The sequence below is a fragment of the Eleutherodactylus coqui genome, chromosome 3 (genome assembly GCF_035609145.1).
Source record: "Eleutherodactylus coqui strain aEleCoq1 chromosome 3, aEleCoq1.hap1, whole genome shotgun sequence".
In the NCBI taxonomy this organism is placed as follows: domain Eukaryota; kingdom Metazoa; phylum Chordata; class Amphibia; order Anura; family Eleutherodactylidae; genus Eleutherodactylus; species Eleutherodactylus coqui.
The window spans coordinates 85,666,950-85,693,780 of NC_089839.1; the positions used below are offsets into that span (position 1 = coordinate 85,666,950).

Genomic DNA, 26,831 nt, shown 5'->3' on the forward strand with positions numbered 1-26,831 from the left:
GCCATATTGGTAGTTGTCACTTTTCAATCAACTCTTCAGAAAATGGTGATAAACTACCATTTTGTCAGCATGTTCAATCAAAATCAGATACAGTCTTATCATCAGTTGCTGAGAAGTTGACAACCAATATGGTTGCACTTCCTGTTCCTTTTTGCAAACATGGCCATTACAACTAAATAGAAAACGGCAAATGTCTGCAAGTAAAAAAGCGATAGATTAAAGTCCTCCATAATGACCAATTTTTCAGCCAAGAATTGGCGGATAGGAATGATAGAGAATGCTCTCTCTCTATATATATATGTGTATGTGTGTGTGTATGTATATATATATGTATATATATATATATATATATATATATATATATATATAATAACAATTTTTCAGCCAAGATTTGGTGGATAGGAATGATAGAGAATGCTCTCTCTCTATATATATATATGTGTGTGTGTGTGTGTGTGTGTGTGTGTGTGTGTATATATATATATATATATATATATATATGTGTATATATATATATTCTCCTACAATGTGGTTGTCAATGTTGGATTTTTACCCCCATTTCTTATCTGTTGCTGTCAGTGTTTGGCCAATTTCATTTGCTATGTTATTTACCTTTCAACACAATTTTACAGTTTACATACAGTAAATAATTAACATATCTATATAGTTGATCAGTGGCAATTTAATGAGAATTTGTCATCTCTCTTGTCATATCTGTATTAGTAAATCCTTGTATTTCATATAAAATAACAATTCTGGATCATTTGTGAGAATCTGCATTATTACGTTCCTCTATTATTCTTCTTAGACATATAAGAAAAAAATTGACAACTGGGTATTATCATCCCCTTTTTAAAGAGGTGTGTTCCTATGAAGTCAGTGCTGATTGGACAATATCAGACTGTGTAGGGACACACCCAACTGCTAAGCAACCAATGGCCAATTTATTCTTACTTAATTTGCTACTTAATGGGGAATACTCTTACTAAAATATACCTGTCAGCAGACCTGACTGGTCCTTTATAAAGGTGTTGTACCACAATTGCAAGTTATTCCCTATCCACAAGAAAAAAAAACAACATTAACATGCTGATTGATGGAGGGGGGGGGGGGGGTGTCTCACCGCTGAGAACCCTACAACCTCAAGAACGGGGGTCGTGAGGGGTTACTGCACCCCCTGCAGTGAGGAGAAGACTGAATGGAGCACTGGTCATGCAAGCACACTATCACTCCGTTCACTTTCAATGGATTGCAGAGATATCCATGTAGCTGCAGTTTATCTATTTCCATCGGCCCCATTGAAATGATTGGAGCACTGACCATGCATACTCGGCCAGCACTGCATTCACAGTGACATCACTGCAAGGGAAGAAGTGACCCTCCCAGTGACAGAAGAATGGGACATGGGAGTCCTGTTTTCAAGATCAAGAGGGTCTCAGCGGTGAGACCTCCAGCGATCAACAAGTTCTCCTCTATCCTGTAGATAGGGGATAACTTGCAATTGGGGTACAACCCCTTTAAACTATTTTTAGCCCTGTAAGCTAAACTTATGGACTGAAAATAGATGACCCCTGGAGTCTGAGAATGGAAGTGTTATACTTACCTTCCCTGTCATTCCCCTGGTGTAAGGGCTGAAAAGTGCCACTCAATGCATTGAGCGGTGCTGCTAAGTAGTCCGCCCATTTTAAAATTAAAACAGGCGGATTACTTAGTGTGCCACTCAGTGCATTGAGCGGCGTCTTTCAGCGCTGACTCTGGGGAAATGGCCAGTAATGCAAGTATACAGGCGCATTTAGACACAATGATTATCCCTCAAAATTCGCTCAAAAGCCGTCTTTTGAGTGATAATCGTTGTCTGTAACTGCACTGACATCGCGCAGTTTTCGCTAAGAAGTCGCTGATCGTTGTCTTTCAGCGTGCTGAAAGACAACGATGAGCCTTATCAGGAGGTCACAGCGGGATACAGCTGATACTCCCTGAACACAGGCGGGGTATGAAGAACACAGCGGTCCAGTTGTGTTCTTCATACTCCACACGGAGTGCTAAGCGCTCTGTGAACAGCCGGGGTATGAAGAACACAGCGGTCTAGCTGTGTTCTGCATACCCTGCTCAGAGCACTCGGCTGTATAGCAGCCAAGAGCTCAGAGCAGAGAACAGCTGGATGCAGAAGACAAGCGGCGCCGCTTGTCTTCTGTATACCCTGCTCGAAACGCAAGGCGATCTCTCAACGTTTGAGCGATCAGCATGTGCTGTAAAGGCACACAACAATTGTCGCTCAAAAGACATCTTTTGAGCGATATCCGTTGTGTCTAAACCAGGCTTAACAGTTACATCCCCGGACTTTAAACCTATAAACTTAGCTTATAGGACTTAAACTAGGTGAGAAATTCCCTTTAAATACAATGTCATTCTGTTTTAGAATAATATATATTACAAACATTTAATTAACAAAACATTTTATTAGAAATAAAAAGCTGAGCGGTTCCTTGACACTAGCCTTGTAATAGAGCAAAGCCGTCAGCAGCATATGATTTAATAGACACTTGGTACTAACGTTGTGTTATTGCATTGGCACATTGCGTTCTGCCAGAGAAATAGGCCTATGAGGTGAAATAGTTGATATGATGGTTATCAAGTTGTAAAGTTTGAGAGCAGGTAACGGAAGGGCTGCCGGAGACATGTTTGATGTCTTTGCAGTATACAATTTTATTGTACAACTTTACATGTTTTAACCATGCGGGGGACATGGTACAGTTTAAGTGTGGTGTCACAACGGACAATAGGCCATACAGAGGGTTACATATATACACAGCTTGAACCTCTTAAGGACCAGACACTTTTTGTTTTTTCATCCCCGCTTTAAAAAAATCATAATTTTTGATTTAATTTTTCTGTCAACAGAGCTGCATGAGGCCTTCTTTTTTGGCAGGACACATATTTTTATGGCAACATTTAATCTACCATATCATGTACTCAAAAACTTTCAACAATTTCTAGGTCAGATGAAATGAAAAAAAACAAACAATTGTACAATTGGGGAAGTCTTGCTTTTATAGTGTTCACAGTGTGGTAAAAATGACATGTTAACATTATTCTGTGGGTCGGTGCGATTATGGCAATACCAAATTTATACATTTTTTAAAATTATGTTTCATTCCTTTTAAAAAATATAAAAAACTTTCCAATAATGTACATTTTGTTACCAAATTCTGACCCTCCGTAATTTTTTTATTTCTCAATAGAGCTGTGTGAATTGTTTTTTTTTGTGGGAGAAGTTGTAGTTTTTATTGGTACCATTATGAAGTAGGTGAATACTTTTTATCCAAATTTTTTTGAACGGTAAGTTGAGAAAAAAACCTGCAATTCTGGCACTGCTTTGTTTTTGATTGATAAAAAATACGATAGTTAATATTTTGGACGTGATTTTACCAATTCATTAAATTTTTTATTGTTTTGATTTTTTTAACATGAAAACTAGGAAAATGGTTTTCTTTTTAGTATTTATTTTAGTATTTTTTTTATTTTTTTCTGATATTTAAACATGGATTTTTGAACTATTAATATATTTTTATTTTTTCTAAAAATTTAACATTTTTAATTAAACTTAACTAAAATCTTTTTTTAAATCTTCATATGGGACTTGACCTTCCGATCGCTTAGTTGCTTGGTATGAAGTGAGCTCGCTTCTTAAGCTTACTTCATATCTCCTCTTAAGGGGTTAAGGAACAATCCTCTGGCAAGACAGGCACATTTAACTTTAACAGTTACTGGAGGACCTCCCTGATACCGGGGCAATGTTTTCTGACCCAACAGCAGTTGTAACAACTTCTCTGGTGTCTTTCTCTTACGGGGTTCCCAGTATGTACCTCACTGTACCGGGTTGCAAAGAGCTTCTTGATGCCTCTACTCACAGCTGGTGGCATACCATATGTCAGTACCCTTCACAGCCTACGGGTAGGCCACAAGCACTCACTTTTCATCCTGGACTGAGTGGACTCTCACAGTCTCTGAACCTTTCTCTCCCTTGTCTAGCTGCGGGTCCCTTCCATCTCTCAGTCGCTACCTTGATCTTCAGCTCTGCTTGGCCTGGTTGGCTAAGGCATGTTCTTCTCTTCGGCTTTCAGTCTCTTTGATGGTACATCCACGGGGAGGGGCATTGGAGCAGCAGCATCATTTGGCTGTATTCCTTGGTAGCCTCAGCTCTCCAGCTTACAAAGCTAACGAATGGTTGTAGTACATAGTATATTTCACATATGAGGCCATAAAACCTTGTCTTCAATTGAATTTTACTATTAGCAGTTTTGGTTATTAGAAAATGTGTAACTTTATTCTTCTTAAAGGCTTGCCCCTTTGCTTGCATTTAACTGCCACTTTCTTGCCTACATGGTGCATCCCTCTTAAGAAGCATCCACCCCTGGTACGATTTGCTGGAAGAGATTCTGTAACTAAGTACACAGTACAGTAAATCCTGCTGGAAGCACTGCATGCAGTCTTGTAGTTTTAACATTGTGAGTAATACTCTCTGCTTGGACTTCCATATCTATTTATAAGACTTTATGGGCATTTTTAGAAACAGCAGGTGTACCGTTTTAACTTTTTTCATCAAAAAAGCAAATATTAGATGGACTTATATTGCTATTAGGTGGGTAAAGTACTGTAGGTTTACAAAATAATTATCTTCTTTCTTAGTTTTTTTTTCTTTTGTGGAGTATTATATATATAGGTATTATTCTTGGTGACCAAGACCCACACTGGGTTGAAACACGTCCTTTGCTCTGATGTTTGTTGGCACTAAGCAATAATAAAGTATGTTCTTTTTTCACGAGAAGCCGACTTCAACCTTTACTTTTTCCTGCCTGAAAATGGAGAAAGTCCAGCATTGGGTTAAAGACGGCTCATGTCCTGTGTTCCTTTGTGTCTGCCTGGATCGTTTAATAAAGACTGAAAGCTTTTAACCCAACACCGGACTTTCTCAATTTTCCTGTGTTTCAGACTTCCTGAATCCAAGGCGAGTGATACACTCAATTGCGCCAACATCCACAGCCAGACGTACACTGGTTCATCCAGACATCCAAGGCTAGGCTTATGCACACTCATCCAGACAAATAGAACCAGGTGTACACTTGCCCATCCAGGGTTAGTGGTGTACTGGAGCATCCGGACATCCAAGACCAGGTTTATGTATAATGAACTAGACATCCAGAGTCAGCCCTCTGTTCTCTCATCAGGTGCTAGGTGTATGCTTGCTTGTCTATGTCGCAAGTGGTAGTGCATGATGCAGATTTCAGGATACGATGCAGCAGGCGGAGTCACAGAAAACATACAGTGTTAACCCTTTGCAATCCAATTTTGGATTCAGGGTTTTCTAGGGGGCTTTCTCTTTCTGCCATTATACAATGTCGCCATGTGCCGACTAGACCTAGTACTGCAGTATGTGATATGCTGGAGAGGCCCCTGACAACAGAGCGGCCAGTAATATACAGTAAGAATACCCTGCTGGACGTCTTCCGACATTGGAGCTGTACAGCCTTCAAATCAGAATGTCTTTAGACGTCAGACAGTGGATTGGGAAGGGTTAATTTAAGAACACAAAAGTGTAGGTTATTGATAGTGAGCAATCCAACGTTTACCATATACAGTAGTTATTCAACACTATTTGAGCTAGCTAAAGCATAGGAGTAATACTTGGTGCAAGATCTGATAGCAACAATACTTAGAAAACAATATGGATGATATGTTGTGAAAGCTAGATTGGAAATGTAGGAATCTAGTTCAAGTAATAGGATACACAGCCTTTCTGTGACAGATTATCAATTCAAAACTATCAATACAATATAACTGAACATAACATTTAAAGCTGTTTGAACCATCTTTAATACAAGTGCTCGCATTTCTGTAGCACTTTTGTCTCAGTCCATAACCTGCAAACAATGTCCCAATTACCTAATAACAGTTGCAGCGTCCTCCTATCCAACAAGCATGCTGTGTCACTAGTCTCTCCCTGGTAGTATGCACACCAATCGTAGAGTTTGAGGCTGGCATCACTTACGGTTTCTTGCTGTTCAGCTGTGTCCTCTAGCTAACTCCGTTTTATCAGTCCAGCAGCACCAGGCTTTCTTGTAACAGTGCCTGCAGGTTTTGTCTTGCTGCAGAATGCTGCACCTTCACTTCTTTAGTGCCCACAATAAACTCAATGCAGCTCTTGCTGCCTCACTCCCCAGATGCTGTGCTCTCTATACTTTTGGTGATACATACCACTGTGCCTGCCATCAAGTGGCAGTGGCTGCTCTGCAGGATATTGGGCCTTCCCAAATGTATCTCCAGCAGTAAACAATTCTTTTTAAAGGCCAAGCAGCAGCCAATCTATGAGCATCCTTCTGAGCATGTTTAGTTCAAATTGTCACACATTTTGTCATACATGCTGAATTGTCACAAACCTTGTTGGATCTCTGCCCATTACCATGGTAAGCAGTTAACCCTCTAGGGGAAGCCTCTTACATCTATACAACCAGGATACACTTGACTATCCACACAACTAGTGTGAGATATATACTTGCTCGACTACACACACTGGGTAAGGCGTACACTGTCCACAAAAATTGAGTCTAGCGTATGCATGGTTATCCAGACAACCAGGGTGTAAGGTCACTAGTTAGGACATGCAAGGTCAAGAGTACTGTCATGCACTCATTCACACAGCTAGGGACAGAAGATCATCTAGAGTCACAGGTATGCTTGTAAGTAGGTTGATGTAGATGCTTCCGCCTACCGGACCTGTTGTCAAAAGTGTGAACTGAACTGTGTAAAGGGGTTTGGTTCAAGACTACTACCTGGAAGTCTGCACTGTCAGCTGGTAGAGCCCTGGGAGAGCTGCCAGGTGGACCAGAGTTATTGATTATAACCTGTTAGGCCGCCTGCACACGAGCGGAAATTCCGCGGCGGGATTTCCCGTGGAATTTCCGCTGCTGGAAGCCTGCATAGGATTGCGTTAACAAAATAACGAAATATCGCGCTGCAAACAAATCGCGGCATGCTCTATTTCTGTGTGGGGCTCGCAGAGCCCCGCACAGAAACGTCACTCACCCGCTGCTGGCTTCGGTCTGCGCATGCGCCGGCTGTGCCGCAAGCCGGCACATCAAGCAGCCGGAGCCGGCGAGCGTGGGTGAGTACGCGCTGGTCCCTGTAGGAGCTCGGTTCGGGTTCCGCGGCGAGAATCCTCGCCGCCAGATCCGACCCGCCCGTCTGCAGGCGGCCTTACCCTGTGATTTATTCTGCTCATGTGTCCCATGTGAAGTAACAGAAATTGTAACTGTAATGGACTTCCCTAAATGGTTAAAATGTTGCTATTAGAGAAGGATTTAGGCATTCTGATTTCTGATAGTCTCAAAATGAGTCCACAGGAAGCAAAGAAAGAAAGCAAGTAGGATGCTTGGCTGCATAGCTAGAGGTATAACCAGTAGAATGAGGGAGATTGTGATCCCGCTGTATAGAGCTCTGGTGAGACCACAATGCGGAATACTGTGGTCAGCTACAAAAAGACAAATATAACAAGCCCTAAGATGGGCTATAAAAAAATGGTGGAAGGTCTCAAGAACAAAACTTTTCAGTAAATTAAATAACTTAATTTACATAGCTTGGAGGAGAGAAAGGAGAAGGGAAAATGATTGAAATCTTTAACTATGCTAAAGGTATAAGTAAGGTTCAGGGAGGAAGTGTTTTTATTTGGAGCTGAACACTAGAATAAGGGGAAAATCTGAGATTATTTGGGGGAAAATCAAAAGCAATGCCAGGAAGTATTATATGAGATGCTTGGAACGAACTTCCATGCTTGGGAGAGGCATATATCTATCCTAAGAGAGAAATAAAAAAGAAATACTAGAGATGAGCGAGCATGCTCGGTAAGGTCAGTCACTCGCGCAAGCATCGCTCTTCTCGAGTAACTGCCTTCTCCTCCGAGCATGCTGGGGGGGGGTCGGCTCTCCCCCGATGCCCCCCCCCCCCGAGCACGCTCAGAGGAGAAGGCAGTTACTCGAGAAGAGCGATGCTCGCTCAAGTAACTGACCTTACCGAGTATGCTCGCTCATCTCTAGAAATAATATAAGGGTAGAATAGATGGGCCATCAATGTTCTATGTTTCTATGGCAATATACTGTGAAATGCAGCAAAAAATTACCCCAAAAATATTATCTGTGCCAAAATTTGTGCCAAGTTTTTGTGCAGCAGAACTGAACATGCTCAAGAGCTGATTGTTGATTGGCTGAGGCTGTTACATAAAAGCACAGTTTCTACTGCACAAGAGCGAGAGTATAGGGCACTGTAACGTGAGCTGTAGGTGCTGCCAGGCTGGTGGTATCAAACAGCACTGGGGCTGAAGGGAGGAACAGGAGTTGAATAACCAAGAGAAGGGGATGTGTGGAGATAACCTGGAGCCAGGAAAGAGCTGCACTAGTGACTAGAGATAGGTTGGAAGACCTGCTGTGCCTGCTGCCTAAACTTGGTGGGGGCATTGAGACTGCAATAAAGACCCAGGAGAATCATGGTAGAGTCACACTTCTGACCCTGAACAAGCCTTGGCCAGTGAAACAAAAATCAGAAGCGTCGCTCCAATGGTTTGTAGCAGAAGACAATTAAATAAAATAAATATGTAAGGAGTGTGACTCACCCCGACTGGGCCGGTCCTCTGTGTTAGGTATCGGTCAGTCGTCTTATCCACAGAAACTTTCAGTCCCAATAATAATGGGTATGTGATGAATCAACAGTCCCAAAGAGACATCCCAGAGGGAGAGCAGCATAGAGGGACTCCAAATATATATATGTTAAGGAGGAAGGAAATATGCAGTCAGAAGAGAAAATTCCTCAGCGCTCCGTTAAACTGTGCAAAGTATCAATATCAAGGTCTTACTTGTTTTGGGGTGCTGGTCCCTTGGCACCTCTCATATCCAGGTGAGCGGAGAAACCCTGCTGCAGCTCCACCAGTGCAGGAACATCTCCTTGTATTACTTCCACGCTCACCTGGATATGAGGGGTGCCAAGGAACCGGCACCCCCAAACAAGTAAGACCTTGATATTGATACTTTGCACAGTTTAACGGAGCGCTGAGGAATTTTCTCTTCTGACTGCAAGCCTTGGCCACTGATAGCTACGTCTCCCATGTTACAAACTGTAAGTGAGGCTGACCCTAAACCAAATAGTAGGTGTACACACTGTTAGGGATTCAATTGATGATCAACAAGCTTGTTGCATGGGAAGGCACAAGGCGAAAAGATTTGGACTGTTTAGCGAACTTCTAATACTCGTGCCACCCAGTGACGGACTCAGTAGTGATGCAGGGGTGCGAGCTTACACAAGAGAGACATATCAGCTCAGAGTTGAATGCTGTATTCCTATTAGACTGTGTTACAAAGTAGTAGAATGCTCACTGTATGTTGCTCTGTGTACACTATATTCTCCATTATCTGCACTGCTGGAACTGATCTTTGTACAGTATTATTGATATTGTTCTTTTGTCTTTATAAAGGCCCATTTAGACACAACGATAATCGCTGAAAAGATGTTGCTCAAGCGACTTTTGAGCGATCATCGTTGTGTCATTTACAGCACAAGATGATAGCTCAAGATGAGCGATCACCTTGCGCTGCCAGCGGACGATGCAAAAGACAAGCAGGGTGTCCCCGCTTGTCTTCTGCATCTAGCTGTTTCCCTGCTCCGAGCGCCGGCGGACATACAGCCGAGCGCTGGGAGTGGAGGATGCAGAAGACAAGCGGTGTGTCCCCGCTTGTCTTCTTCATCCAACTGTTTACCTGCTCCGAGCGCCGGCTGTAATACAGCCGAGCGCTGAGAGTGGAGGATGTAGAAGACAAGCGGGGTGTCCCCGCTTGCCTTCTGCATACAGCTATTCCCCGCTGGGACCACCCAGCTGCTATACAGCCGAGCGCTCCCAGCAGAGGATGCAGAAGACAAGCGGGGTCCCCCTGCTTGTCTTCTGCATCCAGATGTTTTCTGTTATACAGCTGAGCGCTCCGTGCCAGGTATAGAGAACAGAGGTGGACCGCTCTGTTCTTCATACCCAGCCCGTTATCAGGGAGCGGGATACAGCTGAAACAATAGTATCAGCTGTATCCCGCTGTGAATCCCTGATAAGGCTGATCGTCGTCTTTCAGCGCGCTGAAAGACAACGATGAGCGACGGATAATGAAAACTGCACGATGTGTGTGCAGTTACACACAGCGGTTATCGCTCAAAAGACAGCTTTTGAACGAACTTTGAGCAATAATTGTTGTCTCTAAATGGGCCTTTACGCATTAGACTCAAAGTGTTAATAATCCTAGGATTCAGCTAGTGGTAGTTAATGCCAAGTTATGTCAGAGGAAAAAGTTTGATTGTTTGGTTGTCCTAATAATACCATTACGCACTTGCATTCCTTTGTTCTTAAATAAATCTTGTAAAGTGTTGATGCTCCTTCTGCTGCATCATATCCTGAATCTGTGTCACTATGACCATGACATAACCAATAAGCTAAGTGCCCTGCAAAGATTGTAGCCATTAGGCTGGGTGCTTTAGTGAGAGACTGTTTCTTCTTTTTTGTAACCATCAGGCTCTGTACCTTGTATAGACTCCGTAACCAACAAGCTGTATCGTGACTATAAGTATTACACTTTGTGCCTGTAAAGCATTCTTAAGCTGATCACTGGTGTCCATCTCAGGTACTGCACCATCCTGCAAGTGGGTCAAGGTCCAAACAAGAATTCGCTTTTTTACATGTTTGCTTATCCACACAATTAGGGCCAGACGAACGTACACTTTACTCACAAATAAGGAGTTAGGACATATGTCACAAGTACAATTGTTTGTCTACAGAATTAGAGTCAGGTATACATTCTATTTAACATAACAGTAACATAGTAACATAGTATGTTACACCGAATAAAGATGTATGTCCATCCAATTCCACCGGTTACCATTCCCCACCTCAACGTTGATCCAGAGGAAGGCAAAACCCCCAATGAGGTAGAAGCCAATTTTCCTCATTTAAGGGGAAAAAAATTCCTTCCATCTCCAATCTGGCAATCAGAATAATCCCGGGATCACCGACCCATCTGAAGTAATCAGTGACTGTTATAGGCAGAGAGTTCCACAGTCTCACTGCTCTTACAGTAAAGAACCCCCTTCTATGTTGGTGTAGAAACCTTCTATCCTCTAGACGTAGAGGGCGCCCCCTTGTTACAGTCACAGTCCTGGGTATAAATAGATGATGGGAGATGTCCCCCAATATATTTATACATAGTTATTAGGTCACCTCTCACACGTATTTTTTCTAAAGTGAATAACCCTAATTTTAATAACCTCCCCGGGCATTGTAGTCTGCCCATTCCATTTATTACTTTAGTACCCCTCAAGCTCTGATATGTCTTTTCTGAGTACCGGTGCCCCAAACTGTACACAATATTCCATGTGTGGCCTGACCAGTGACTTGTAAAGAGGAAGAACAATGTTCTCATCATGTGCCCCTAGACCTCTTTTGATGCACCCCATAATCCTATTTGTCTTGGAAACAGCTGCCTGGCACTGGTTGCTCCAGTTATGTTTACAGTTAACTAGTATGTCTACCAAATCTAAACTACAATATTATTTTTTTTTATATTTGTACAGACATTTACAGCTTGGTGTAATTCACATTTACGAAAAGCAGGCACAGAGATTGAGAACATTGAAGAGGATTTCAGAAATGGATTGAAATTAATGCTCTTACTTGAAGTTATCTCAGGTCTGTTGACTTTCATCTCAGTACTTTTACTATCTAACATTAGCTACAACTGTCTCTAATTTGCTCAAAAATTACGAGCGCTTTTACGAATGCTGGCCACTACACAGGGGTCGGAGCTGTAGCTTTCTCTCCAACGCCAACGTAACCTGGCATTGATAGCTCGCGCTGCCTGGAAAAAAAGCTTTAATTTGTACAATTTCACTTAAAGGAGCTTCATATGATAAAAAAAGATGGCTGCTTCCTTCCAGAAACATTGCCATACCTGACCATCGGTTGTGTCTAGTACTTAAGTGAATGGTGCTGAGTTGCAATAACACTCACAACCTGCAGACAGGTGCGGTAATGTTTTATCGGAAGAAAGCTGCCCTATTTTTCTACCCCCCCCCCCCCCCCCCTTTAGCTATACTGAATGAAAGCTCTCATTCCTACTATAGTCTCTCAATATGGTATAATATATTAAGGTGCATATGTAATAGTGTTATAATTTGTAAATGGTACTTCTACTTACAGGGGAGAGGCTGCCAAAGCCAGACCGAGGGAAAATGCGTTTCCATAAGATTGCCAATGTCAACAAAGCTTTGGACTACATTGCCAGCAAAGGAGTAAAGTTGGTTTCAATAGGAGCAGAAGGTAATTTCACCAATTTCTATAACTACAGTCAAGTTAAAGGGAGAAATGCAAAATTGTCCAGTCAATAGAGATCACCTACAGGGTCGCAGTGATGATGTGTCCTTCATAATATCATACAGTTGCATAGTCCAATGGTTGCCTTTAAACATTACCAATGCAATGGATCAAACATCACTGCAGCATACATCACCGCAATCTACAGGCTTTGGACAATGCAGGCACAAAACATTTGATGTGATTTATACATATGCCAGGAATTTAATCCAACATATATGTCCAATTTTCCCATAGGCTATCATAAGCCAAACAAATAATCTCTTGCCAATGGCTGCTTCTACCATTGGGTCTAAGTTGCCACTGTGAGTCGCCATCCGGCTGGAAAGGAAGAAAGTCTGACTACACATGTTAAAACTACTTTTAATAACTCATTCCCAGGAGTTATTAGATATAAATCACCAGGACTTATCACACATCGTGGGGTATGGCTGGGAACTGTGTGCATCTTTAGTCCTGCTCCCTTGTCTCCTGCACTCTAGTTCCGACTCTGGAGAGCAGGAGACAGGAGAGTAGGATTGAAACAGTGTTTTTAATGTGCAGTCCACATTCTTGCCCCCTGTTAAGCAGCCTGAGGGTCTTCTGCTTACAATCCTCCTGCTGTAGTGTATGTCACCTACTGTAGCACCAGGGATGGTTTTAGCTGTAACAGAGGTACAGCTGTTTGGCACTGAAGCTGGTTACTGACTTTGGTTTTTCCAATTATCAGGGATAACAAAGTCTGTCCCAACCGGCACTTTAGTTTAGTTTTGGGGACAGTATTATTGTATATGCACCTTCCTACATTGATATTTGGACCTCCATGATTATATAAATAATGCAATATATTTTTGTGAATTATCTAGAAATTGTTGATGGAAATGTGAAAATGACACTTGGTATGATCTGGACAATCATCCTTCGTTTTGCTATCCAGGACATATCAGTAGAAGGTAAGTCCAGTATTTTTTGGTTTGCTCTTTGTAGCTGTTTCCACAATGGAAATACATCACACTCAGTTAGAGAGATGAAAATTGTCACATTGCTTCTAGCACAGCATACTAATATGGTTCTAGAATTAAAGAGAAGACACATTTATTCTAGATTGTTATTAAAAAGTGAATATTTGCTCCACATTTTCTTAAAGCATTTACATTTCTTTATTGCATTTAGTCGTTTCCTTTTCAATGTCTCTTTATTCATATACTGTCATGTTCTGATCTTGGAATTTTGTCCCTTGCACACAACGTAATGCAGCTCCCAACTACAATGTAGGTATGTTATGTAGCATGTAGGGATATACTGTATTTTCACTTTTCATATGTAGTTCTGAAATCCTTTTAGCTTTTTAATATTGTTTAACTGTAGGATATCCATGAGTGAGTACAGGCGGAATGAAAGGTAGCCATACACATTAGAACATTGTTGTCAAGCAAGCTATTCCTTACGACTCCCTTCCCCGACCACATATATGCACTCGGACTGTGTTCTTATGATTGGTGTGGAATATAAAAAATTCTGTGAAGCTCCCCTATATTTTAGAAAAATCTGTTGTGAGGGTTGGAATGATTTGGTGCCCAAGACTATATTAAGGTAAATGTACTAGAGAAGGTGTTGCCAGCTGGAGTGAATGATGCAGCCGGAGGCTGTAGAGATGATGTAAACCAATTAAGAGGAGAAAAGAAAAAAACAATAACAGTGCAACCTACTGATGAGTGCAAAGAGTCTAAAAGAAGGAATATTAACCCAACTTCTCTTTATTTATAAGTCAACAAGAATAAGCATTTTCCAAGGCATAGAGCTTCCTCTCCAGTGAACACTTATTTCAGCTGAGGAGAATGCTGAGCATAAAATGCTTCCATGATAAGAGAACATGGCAATTCGTTAATAGGTTGCGCCATTAATAGAATTTTCTCTTCACCTCTTAACTGTGTTCTCAATAGGGAGAGGGGAATAAAGGCCCTTTTACACACAAAGATAATTTTTCAAATGATTGAAAGATTTAGCGATCTTTTCCCATAAAGTGTTAATGACCATTAATGGCCATTAACACTTTATTATCATCATTTGCATGTAAAAGGGCCTCCATGATCTATTTGCAGAGCCCAGCATGTGATTAATCGCACGCTGGGTTGTGTACACAGCTGCATTGTTCTTGTTGTGGCTGCAAACAGGTTACAGTGTTATCTGCTGACCCTCCACAGAAATAACAGCCTGCGGTCTACTGAGAGATAGTTTGCTTTATCTCCAGTAGCTGAATAATATCAAAGTGTTTGCTTTATCTCCAGTAGCTGAATAATACAATCATTGTTCAAAGGGAAAGTGCCCGGTGCCCACATTTACATGTAACGATTATCATTCATTTTTGGCCATTTGACTGAATTTTGAGTGGCAATCGTTATATGTAAATGGTCCTTAAGCCGCTGCCAAACACTTCTGGCGGAGGCTTATCTCTCATGAGAATAAAGAATCGTGCATCTTGAAATTCAACCATGCTTGACCCTCTTTTTCCCTGACATCTGTGGTTGGGATAGAATTGGGACACCCCCATATAAATTAGTCGGCTGATTCTGCTAAAACCCGGCGGGTTTGCCTACTGTGTTAACTTTAGCGGTATGCAAAGGCGGGCGCTAGAGATGGCTTGGCACTTAAGGCTTGTGATCACCACAAGTCTTATTATTTATTAATTGTACAGCAATTATGCATGGAGATTGTTTAGCACCATTATTAGAAGAGTTTTGGGTTGTTGGTATTATGCAGGCACTTTATGGTTTACACTGTACATAGACGTTTATTTTGCTTAATGGTGGTGGAGACACTGTATAGCATTGGATAACTGTATGGAAATGTTTCTGTTTGCTTCTAAAATATATAAATACATTTTTTTAGAAACTTCTGCAAAAGAAGGCCTACTGTTATGGTGCCAACGGAAGACTGCCCCCTACCGCAATGTGAACATTCAGAATTTCCATACCAGGTAGGAGCAATCTATATCACAGTCATGCAGAAAGCACATTTCCAGCCATATGCCATAATTTGCCTATGAGACATAGTCCAGAGACGACTATAAAATAGTCTTCATGCTCCTAGAAGAGCAGCAATATATATCCACATGAAAGTTGCAATTATAAATAGTTATAGCAAATAAGCATAATGTATGGCAAAGTATAAAACCCTTAGGGTACATCCACACGGGATGTATTGTCCGCAGTAGAAAATCCTAAACAAATCGGCATCTATTATGTTTGACTGGCCAAATATTTTGGTGCTGATTCGACGCAAATTTCATACCTCAATTAAAGGGTTGAAATTGCAAAACTCTGCAGGCAAAATTCAATTGCTACAGATTTAAAATCTGCCTATGCTCTAATAGATTGCATATTTTTCACACGCAAAGCTGCGGCAGAACATGTGCACCACGTGTGAACATACCTCTAGGCAGCATTTACACAGGAGTTGCAAGTTGCATCACACAGCATATGGACACCCCATCCGTGTGCTGTGTAATGTGTAAGGCAACGCACATTGCAAGTCCTATTCTAGCATGAGGTTTGCACAGCTTCATTTTTTCCATCTCGCACTATTGGTGCAAGAGAAAAAACACCTATGCAAATTAACCCATTAAAAATAATAGGTTATTACAATGAGCGGGTGCTTTGTGTTGTGCCATCACACAGAACTTGCACATTCTTCTTGCCATGTAAATAAGACCTTAATCCTAGAGCCACGACCAGCTGCCTAGAGATACTTGTAGGCAGATCAGTATTGTGTCCCAATTTTGAACTCTTCAAATGCTTTCCTACCATCAAACATGGACACCTGTTCTGAATTTTAATGAGCCTCACTACCGAAACATTTACTGTCATTCTTCATGTAAATCTGAATGGACAGCACCTATCCATAAAATCTATTAGAGTGTAGGAGCATTATTAGTTATAGTAGAGAGCCAGTGCAAAGAGGACCTCTTGGTGTGGTGTGACCATGTATCACAACTTGACCATTCTTTTGTAACTAATTTAACCAATTAAGGATAAAAAATTGTAAATTTATGACACTTCGTCCTGGGCTTTAATCCTGGCCAATAGTAAAAAATACAGTAGGTGGTTAAAGCTCCTGCAATCTAGCAGGAGCAGGTAGGGTTCTGGGCTGTCACTGACAGCCAAGGACCTGGAGAAGTCAGAAGCAGTTTTTAACCGTTTCTGTCTTTTCCTTTACAAGCTACATAATGCTCAGTGGCTGCTATGTAGAGCATGCATTAAGCAGACTTCCGTTTCCTGCACTGGACCGTGCTATCACATGTTTGCTGGCAACCCCTGCAGCTCTAACCAGGTCTGATAGTGACTCACAGTAGGGGTTAGAGATGAGCGAATGTACTCGTTTAGGGCGTTTTTGCACTCGAACACTGCTTTTTCCGAGTAACCGACTACTCGGGCGAAAAGATTCGGGGGGCGCCGGGGGTGAGCTGGGGGTTGCAGAGGGGAGGGGGGGAGAGAGAGTTCCCCCCTGTTCCCCACTGCTACCCCCCGCGCTCCACCACGCTGCCCCCTGCCCCCCGGCGTCCCCCGAATCTTTTCGTCACAGTAGTCAGTTACTCGGAAAAAACGGTGCTCGAGTGCAAAAACGCCCTAAACGAGTACATTCGCTCATCTCTAGTAGGGATGTTTTACTTGCTAACTGGAGCTCCCATGGATGCTGCTCTTATGAATGCTCCAGTGTGAATGTCCCCCAAAGCTCTCCTATAATGTCATGGGGGGCCAGAGATGGAAAAAAAAAAATTACAAAAATAAGTTTAAAAAAAAAATCACAGAATAAAATAAAAATATATCTGAAAAATAAAAAACAACCCACCGTTGACACCAACATAAACCGTCGCCATATCCTCCCTGTAATACAAGATTAAACAAATGATATATCAATACGTCCAAAATAAAAATGACAAACCAATTCCTGTACTTTATTTTAACATAAATATTATAATTTTAAAAATAAGGAACCGTAAAATTAATCAATCTTTTTTTATACACAGTTTGTACACATTATCTCATATAAAATAAAAAAATAAAAAAAATGAAAAAAATTTCAGTCAAAAAAGGCAATGAAATATTGCCTTTATTTTGTTTCTGGCCAATGAAATGTGGCCAGAAACAAAATAATTTTGGCAGGCCATAAAATCACTACATGGATAAAATCACTTAAAATGGTTGTTAAGGTGCAAATTGTCTTTAATTGCTCTTTGAATTCTTTTCATACTTGCTTATCTGTGAGCACAGAGTATGATTAATCCATGTCTAAATGAGTGACATCTGATCATATCCACACTTCACACATAAACTCAGGCTTTGTATAATCTGAATACTGACAGACACCAAATGCCTCTGATATTTGAGCATTGTTTTGGCCGCCTGTCTCTAAGTGGAATTGAGACCCGGTGATATTTCTTAGACAAACAACTGCGATGTTGAAAGAAATGTAAAAGAGCTCCCGACCCCGGTAATGACATTTATGACATCGTTCATCACCAATATGCTATTGCACTTGAGCAGATGTCCTAAAGCATCTTTCATGTGAAACTGCTCCGGAAATGTCCATATTCGCCTCCTTATTATAGTGCAGGCGGAGCACAAATTGAGAACTACTATATTATGGCCGCAATATCTCACCCGACTACAAACCGCAAGACCTCAGTTTACAGCATATGCCTATGATGTTGTAAGTTCATGTCATTAGACCCCCCTCCCCCCCTCTACTCCCCAGTCATACTGGGAATTGGGATTGCAGTTTGGACCCTGAAGTGAGGCCAAATTACAGTCATCTACATGAGCCATTATAGCACACATGTTAAACACAAGGCCCGCGGGTCATATCTGACCCGCTGTCTCATTTTATGTGGTCTGCCAGCCGTGCTTCAAGTCTAACAGGAATTGTACTCGCCCACCTGCAGGTCTGATTGTGACTGCTGACCTCTCCACCTGGGCATCTGCATATGCATTCCTACGTATGTAGCGCAAACGCAGAGTGGAGAGGTCAGTGGTCATAGACTATAGGGATCATTGCTACTACTGGGGCCACTATGGTGTTACTATTACTACTTTGGCCACTATGGGGGTCACTATTACTACTTTGGCTACTATTGAGGTCACTATTAGGGCATCACCACTACATTCTTTTCAATGGTACTACTGGAGATACCAAGTTGAAGTTCTCAGCTATCTCCAGCAGTCCCATTGAAATGAATGGTGTGGCTGCATGCATACATGGCAGCTAATCCATTTATTCGGGTAACTTTGGGATCCCCGTTCTGGTGATAGTGGGGGTCTCTGCATTTGGACTTCCACCAATCTGTTAGTTTTCAGCTATCAAGTGGGCGAAAATGTCAAAAAACATAATCTAACCAGAATACCCTTCAAGCTAAAGTTCCCTTCTAACATTGTTCTAAACATATTTCTGAACACACCCTAGAGGAGTAACAGTGCCCCAAGCATCTATAGTATCCAATGCCCCTAACTCCTACATAAAGAATCTATAAAAAAAAAAAATTGGTGAAACATAGTGAAAAAAATAAAGTACTAACAGATTAAAGGGTTTTTCTAGGACTTTCAGAGAGATCATCAAGTTTGATGAAGGTCCAACTCCCAGCAACTCCACCAATTAGCTGTTTAAAGGGCCTTTAATGCTTTCATGAGCCCTGTGGCCTCTTCATTGTCAACCAGGCACAGTTTCCTACATTACACAGCGGCTCTGCCTGGTATTGCAGCTCAGTTCCACTTACCTGAATGGAACTGAGCTGCAGAAAGGCCATGTAACCAATCGATGTGACATCACTGGCCACAGATTAAATCATCAATATTTAAGTCTCGGAAATCTTCTTTAAATATGGTGTATACAAATGTAGAAATACTGCATATTGAAATTCCATTAATCTAGCATCTGATAATACAAGAAGATTTGCAAAAATGAACAATATAATGAGGAATTTCCCAAGAGCAGAAGAAGTCTGAACAAAAAGAAATAATTAGGAAATCCTGATTAAAAATCAAAGAAGCAGATTTTTTGCTTCTATTATATTGTACTTGCTTCCATGAGGTCCGTAAAAGTGAGTTTTATATACTCTTCTACGATATCTGGCTGTCTAGATTATCTGATAATTCCACATCTATCAGGTTGCATTGCTGCCAGATTAGTACTGTTGTAGGATTTATTAAAGGTTTCCAATCTGATGTCTAACCAGCAAATCTTTACCCTATGGGCCCATTCACACAGGCTTATTTCCCACGCATGTGCTGTCCATGTATTTCCGGACAGCACATAGACCCATGATTGCGAAGGCACTTTTTCACATGGAGCGATGGTCTTTGTGAAAAATTTGCAGCAATTCCTATTTTTATCCTTGGATGAGAATCAGGCATGCAATAACCACTGCCCATGGGGATCGGACAGCACCCGGACTTGCCTCTGTGTGCTCTCCAATGTGAGATGTGCCCATGAATCTCAAGAGCAACTCATATACGGCCGTGTGAATCTGGCCTTAAGGTAACAATTTACTTATAATGTGTTTGTGAATACTAGGTGTATATTTGTAATGAAATATGTTACTCTTTTCTTTTTTTTTTGCATTATTTGTGATAAAGCTGGAAAGATGGCCTTGGCCTATGTGCCCTGATCCACAGACATCGGCCTGATCTCATTGACTACTCCAAGCTCAATAAGGTCAACATCATATTGAGATGAGATCTAATTTGATTTCTACTTACGCCGACTAACGCTGCATGCACACCCTATGTGTTTTTAATTTACAGTCAAATGCTGGAACTCCTTAAAGTGTTTGTACCATAATTGACTTATTATCACCTATCTAGGATAGCTCATAAAAATCTGAAGGGTGGGGGTCTCACAGCTGAGAACCTTATGAATCCTAAGAACATGGGACCCTTCTCATCACTGTAGGCTCACTGCACCCACCCACTGTGACTTGAGATTGAAGGGAGTGGAAGTCATGTATGCACGGCAAAGCTCCATTATCTTCAAAGCAACTGACAGAAGTAGCCGAGTACAAGTGCTCAACTATGTCCGGCAGTCCCATTAAAGGGGTTGTGTCAGTACAAAAAAATTGTTTTAACAGCTTGGCATGGGATAAAAGAAAAAAAGACAGCTTACTCAACTGTTTTCACCCCCTGGAACTAAGGTGACTCATGTGGCCAATCAGAGTCTGCAGTGTCACCATCAAAACTCATAGCATCATGGGACCCAGAATGTGAATTTTGATGCTAGGAGTTTGGACGGTGATGCTGTGGCCTCTGATTGGCCACAGTGATCAATTAACTTCTGGCCAAAATTCACAATGGGGCAGGGGCTGCGGGAGCCACTCAGCAGTATCCTAGGGGTCAAAGGACAGGTGAGTATGCTTTGTTTTTTTATCCCATGCCCAGCCATTAAAAAATATATTTTTCTAGTGACACTGCCCCTTTGAAGTTGAAAGGTTCAGCACTGAGCATGCTCGACCACTGCTCTCTTCAATCTCCTAATTGTGGGGGTGAGCTGACAACGAGAGGGGGACACAGTTAACCATGGCAAATAATTGTTATATATTTTCCTTCTCTCTTCAAATTGTGTAGCTAATTATGTGGAGTACTCTAAATTGTATTGAATAGATGATGTGTGGGGTATGTTCATAGGGAACGGATTTGCTATGGATTTTGCACTGATTGTCTGTACGGAAAATCTGCAGCATTTCTGTCTGTAAAATTAGTTTTTTAGATCCACGACTAACAGATTTAGTGCACATTTTGCAGTGGATTAGCTGCATATTTCCATACAGAAAATCTGCTGCAGAATATCTGCACCAAATCCGCAGATACTGTTACAGATTTGGTGCAGATTTACTGGGGATGTCGGCCTCTCCATATCCAGTTCATTGGCTGAAATCTGCAGCATATCAAATTCTGTAATTGACAGGCTGCCGATGTAAATTTCACACTACATGTAATTCTACGCAGCAGATATTTTTCTGCAGCTTGTGGACGAGATTGTGAAAAAGCGTAGAATGTAAAATCTGCAGTAAACCAGACCCATGTAAACATAACTTTACACTTCATAGACTGAGGCAGCCTCTTCCTTCTTGACTTTGTAAAAAAGTATCGTTATATACAGTAACATTAACATACAATACACAAATGGACAATTAATAACTCTTTGAGCAAATGTATCTTTCCGATGTTTTGTGTCCCCATAACAGCTTCTGTACATTGCATGACATCTATATAGAATAAAGCAGCCATCATTATAGAAATATGTGAAGAACAGTACCATAATAGAAACTATATAGAAACTAGTTGTTAAGTCGTGATATGTTGGTTCAGCTATTATTTTACTGAAAACACATACCAATACAACATGAACAAATATATAGCAATACCCGCACATCCCCCTCCTGCTATGGCTTAGGTTGGTTTCACATTTGTGCATAGGGGGTTCTGCTTTCCTGCTCCATTCGGGGAGCAGAAAAAGGATATACCCAGGGCCAAACAACTCCGCCTTAGGTCAGAACGAACACCCCTTTGACTATAATCGTGTCCATTCAATTTCCACTCAGCTGCCTGGCATTTTACTAGAAGAATAAGTGCTGCATGTAGTACTTTGTCTTCTAGTATTTTGTGCCGAATCTGCCACGGAGGTTCCAGGGCAGCTGTCAAACCACCCTTACACACTGACATGCCAAAAGTCCTGGGATAGCAGTTACCTGAGGTGACAGCTTGGGAGTGCCCACACCTGTATAAGTTGTGAGGTGTTATCTTGTGAGTGAGGCTAGATTCAAATAAACATATTTGTGTGCGTGTTTGCATGCGCAAAATGTATGCGGCCAGAATAGAACCCATTAATTTGAATGGGTTCGTTCACATTTCCGTACTTTGTGAGTGCATTTCATTCGTGCAAAAAAAAAAAAAAAGTAGCATGCTCTACTTTTTTGCACATTTGCGCACCAAAGGTCCCCATAGAAGTCAATGGTGGTGCACAAATGCGCGAAAAGCACAAGGAGGTACGTAATTCAGAAAAAGGACACTTCTAGAACTCATTAGACTAATTAGCCATTTCAGTCTAGGTTTGCCTGTGAGAATGAACAGACCTTGTGGGAACTAAAAGTACAGTAAAATACGCTGATACACGCTAAAAAAGTTGTGCTGAGGCGCATGCAAATCTGCATATGCTTGTGTGAAGGGAACCTGAGGGCATCCTACATGGTATTACTTGCTGTCCCGTGACTTTTGGCATGCCAGTGTCTATTACTTCATTGTGTTCTGACCTGCCAGGCTTCGCCACATCATTGCCCTATTTTAAGAAACTAAAGCGTGTTGGCAGGACTGATATCATGGCTTGTCTATACAACATAATCCCAGTGAAGACTCCTTAATCTTTTCTTCTCTCTGGTACGAGAGGCTCAGATAATGCTAAAAGAGGAATCATAAAGCATTCGTCCAAGCCTGGTACAGATTTACACTACATCCAACAGGGTAGCGGTGTAGGAGTACACATACTATATACTGCATTACACTTGGAGGAGTTGTCCACTTGTATCATCTGATCACTAACTGTACACTGCCCATAGCGTCTACCACCAAAATGCTGTTCTTTTCTATCTTTGGACCAGCCAGTATAGGATCCTATAGAATAACGTTGGTATTCATTTATTCTGCAGTTATTTGGTGTATTTTAGGGCCCCTTCACACAAGCGTATGTGCGCGCAATATGCAGAGCAAAGAGACCATTGATTTCAATGGGTTTGTTCTCTTTTTATATCTTTTTTGCGTGAGTATTTCACAAGAATGGAAAAAAACACAGCAAGCTCAATTTTTGTGTGAAGAAAAGTCAATGCATAGAAGTCTATGGGAAGGGCAAGTTTGCAATACGCTGCGCAATTCCGTGAAAGCATGAACATATGTGGACCTCATTAGGTTAAATAGCCTTTTAAATCAGGGTGTAGTAGAGTCCGTACGCAAAAAAATATGTCCTGCATGCACAAAAGGTGAAGTATTATGCACTGATATGCGTGCAAATACATTGCGTATACACTCGTGTAAAAAGGGCCATTAAAATCACAGCAGGGGTGTGTCCCATGCCCACTGCTAACTGGCCCTGTGAGCACAAAAAGTACAGCAATACGCGTTCACGGCGCAAATGTGTTGCACATACATTTGTGTGGAGGGGCCTAAGGATGTACTTACATGCACAGGCATAGGAGAGAATTGGGGTGCATTGGAGCAATCCATAGCTGCTCAAGTCCATTTAGTATAGTCGTGCTGCGCAGCACAGGATGGGGTATGTCTGAGGTGCACTGCTCAATGATAGTAAACACTGGATTCAGCAACAGACGTAAAAATAATCGTTTTCTCATTCGCACGCTGCCGCATGTAAACAGCATCTGTTTAATTGTTGACATTTCCTGGTACTTTGAATGTGAACGACTGAATGATCTGCGAACGCAATTACGAAATCACAAATGATTTATCTGCCTGTGTAAACAGGCTGCACAAGCAACGGAGCAAACTTTTATCATCATTCGCTCGTGCGAATTATTTACCGCTACGTGTTAAAGGAGCCTTAGGCCGGCTTCACACGAGTGTAAGCATATTTGTGTGCACATAAGTGCCGCATATTTGTGGAACAAACGCTACTTTTTTGTGTGTGTGCATCAATGTATATGTTGCTGTTTTTTGCGCACAGACAAAAAATATGCACCAATGTTCCCAGCCATTAAAATGCCTAATTAGTCTAATGAGTTCAAGATGTGTTCGCTTCCTGTGCAATTACGCAGCATATCACGCATCTCCTAGCTTAGGGCATCCCCATTCATTTCTATGGGGACTTTTGGTATGCAAATGTGCAGGAAAATAGAACATGCTACGTTATTTTTGTGCAACCGAAATGTACGTGAAAAACAAACGCATGTGAAGAAACCGAATGCAATCTATGGGTTCTATTCTCTGCGTATTGCACATGCAAATACGACCGTGTGAATTCCGCCTTTGGGAAAGTAGTATGCAGGCTCATTAAGGTAAGCCTCACATCATCTACAAAGAGGGAAATCTTGAAGTCACAACCTCTAACCAAGGCGCCATAACATCAGGGTGCTGGCGTATCTTCGCTGCTAAAAACAAAGCACGGATAGGCGGGGAGAGAGGGCGGCCTCGCCGAGTACCATTAGGTGCGGTCTATTGTTTTATTCCCGTCACATGAAGATGCCCATTTTCCACTAATAGTAACCAACTAAATATTGTGTTACTTCCAGAGTGGCTTGCAAGAAATTAACCAAAAAGATCATTAACATCACTTGAATCCAGCTAATCCTGGTAATTCAGAGGGGGAAGATGAAAAATAGCGCTATCACATGAAGATGAAAAAGGCACAATCACATGACAGGATATTTTTTTGTTAACAGGATGATCCTGTTGGAAACATTAACCTTGCAATGGATGTTGCAGAAAAATACCTAGATATACCCAAGATGTTAGATGCTGAAGGTAGGAACCCATCTCTTCGTCTTGTACGGTTTTTCTTAGCCGGCTTTAAGGAAATCTATTACACAACACTGTATTATTAGATATTTAAGGAAAGTATGAGAGTTTGGATTAACTGTATCTTCTCCCACATTTGCTGGCTAGTTCTATATATGACCATTATATGCACATTACATGGGTGCTCGATAGACATTTGTAGGAAACCTTAGAAGATTGTGGTAATTCATAAGTTGTTTTTTCTCCCATTTTCATCCAGATATTGTAAGCACAGCGAAACCCGATGAGAGAGCCATCATGACCTATGTGTCATGTTTTTACCATGCTTTTGCTGGAGCGGAACAGGTATGTTGGATTCGTTCTTGCAAATCTTGTACAATGGAGAGCCTCAAGTAATCTGTTCCATTGTAAGTTAAGATATAGACAACAAACCCCCCCCCCAACCTTTATGATCTTGTGAGACGATTCTAATCTGTAGATCCCAAAAGGTTTAGTTTGTTTCTTTAGGTGCATTTCCTCCATTTAGTTGAAGGCTTGAAATGGATTTGTCCAATGATTGTCCCCCTTCTCCCTTGAATTGGTTAATTGATCAGCAGGTGCCAGATTCAGTCCAAGGTGCAAGAGGTTAGAAATTTTTCTCCCATAGGGAATAATGGTCGATTTTCACATGCATGAAAATCAAAAGTGCAGCAATGCAAGTGTGATGCGATTTTCTTGCAAAACACATTGGACTAGCATAAAACCCGCAAGTTTACATTAGCAGTTTCTTGGACCGATATTGCACTCACCTGTGTAAATGCACGTGATAGAACTCCCTCCAACTTCCAAGTGCTGGTGCTTTAATTGCAGGACATGGCTGTTGGACTCAATAACTAAGCCAGCCTCCTTCACTGCCATGATCAATGCACAGTTAGACAAGGGGGCTGGCTTTGTTATTTTAATGAATTGAACAGTCATCCCCATTGCAATGATGTGATAGATGCTGGGAAGGTGAAGGGAGCTCTATACTATGTGATCTGGTGTTGGAACCGGGCTAGAAGTGGAGGTGCCAGCACTGATGGTCCAGACTGGATCAGGTAAGAATTTCCCTTGGATAACCCTTATAAGGTGGATTGGTCACCATGATATGCTGCTTTTTTTAAAAATAGGCACTGCACTTTCGACAAACTTGTACTTATGTGATAGCCATTGTGATTATTAGCAAAAATGCTAATCACTTTATCTAAAATGGCATTTTTGTGCTGAAAAATCACACTAAAGAGTTAGCCACTAGAGACTCCTTTCCTTCTAACCTGAGGTACTCTATCTGTTGTCATGTGAAACCGGTTTCTAGTAACAGAGACACCTAGATGGATAACAAGAAGTGTGTGTGGGGGTCCCTGCTTGCTGCTGTCTCATGCTGCCTATGGAGGTCTATAGAGTGGAAAGGGGGGAAGAGAAGGGAGCTGCAGAAATGAGACAGAGACAGTAAAACTCTTACAGAGACATGGCTGCAAATTCTAGTAAGTCATTTGTTTCAACTTAATCCTGGATTCTAAGCTACACTGCTCAGTACTACTCTACAATGTCCTCCATGATGCTGTTACTTATATGGGTGTGCTGCAGAGAGATAGAGAAGATCTCCTGCTCTCATGTAGTGTATGGAACCATAATAGCCTCTACCCACCAGCTAAGGGAAAACTGAGAATTAAAGATGGAGCTTGAGGAGGGGAAAATTTATAAAAATGTCACATAAAAGTCATATATTGGCCAGAAATACTGTTACATGTGTACACACATGGCAGCTTATTCTGAAAAGTCACCTAAAAGTGTGCATATGTCAAAAGGCCCATTCACATAGAGCATAAACGATGGATGATCAGCTGATCACTCATCGTTCAGTGTAAATAGCAGCCATT

General features: G+C 41.5%; 1 protein-coding gene across 1 annotated transcript in view; it reads left to right on the forward strand.

Moving 5' to 3' along the window:
* Positions 1–26,831, forward strand: part of ACTN2 (actinin alpha 2) — an 83,003-nt gene that overhangs the window by 19,408 nt on the left and 36,764 nt on the right. Inside the window, exons 2-8 of the mRNA XM_066595823.1 lie at positions 11,650–11,764; positions 12,275–12,394; positions 13,294–13,380; positions 15,317–15,404; positions 20,056–20,134; positions 24,858–24,939; positions 25,193–25,278. Coding sequence (XP_066451920.1) covers positions 11,650–11,764; positions 12,275–12,394; positions 13,294–13,380; positions 15,317–15,404; positions 20,056–20,134; positions 24,858–24,939; positions 25,193–25,278 — 657 coding nt within the window. The remainder of the gene's footprint in view (positions 1–11,649; positions 11,765–12,274; positions 12,395–13,293; positions 13,381–15,316; positions 15,405–20,055; positions 20,135–24,857; positions 24,940–25,192; positions 25,279–26,831) is intronic.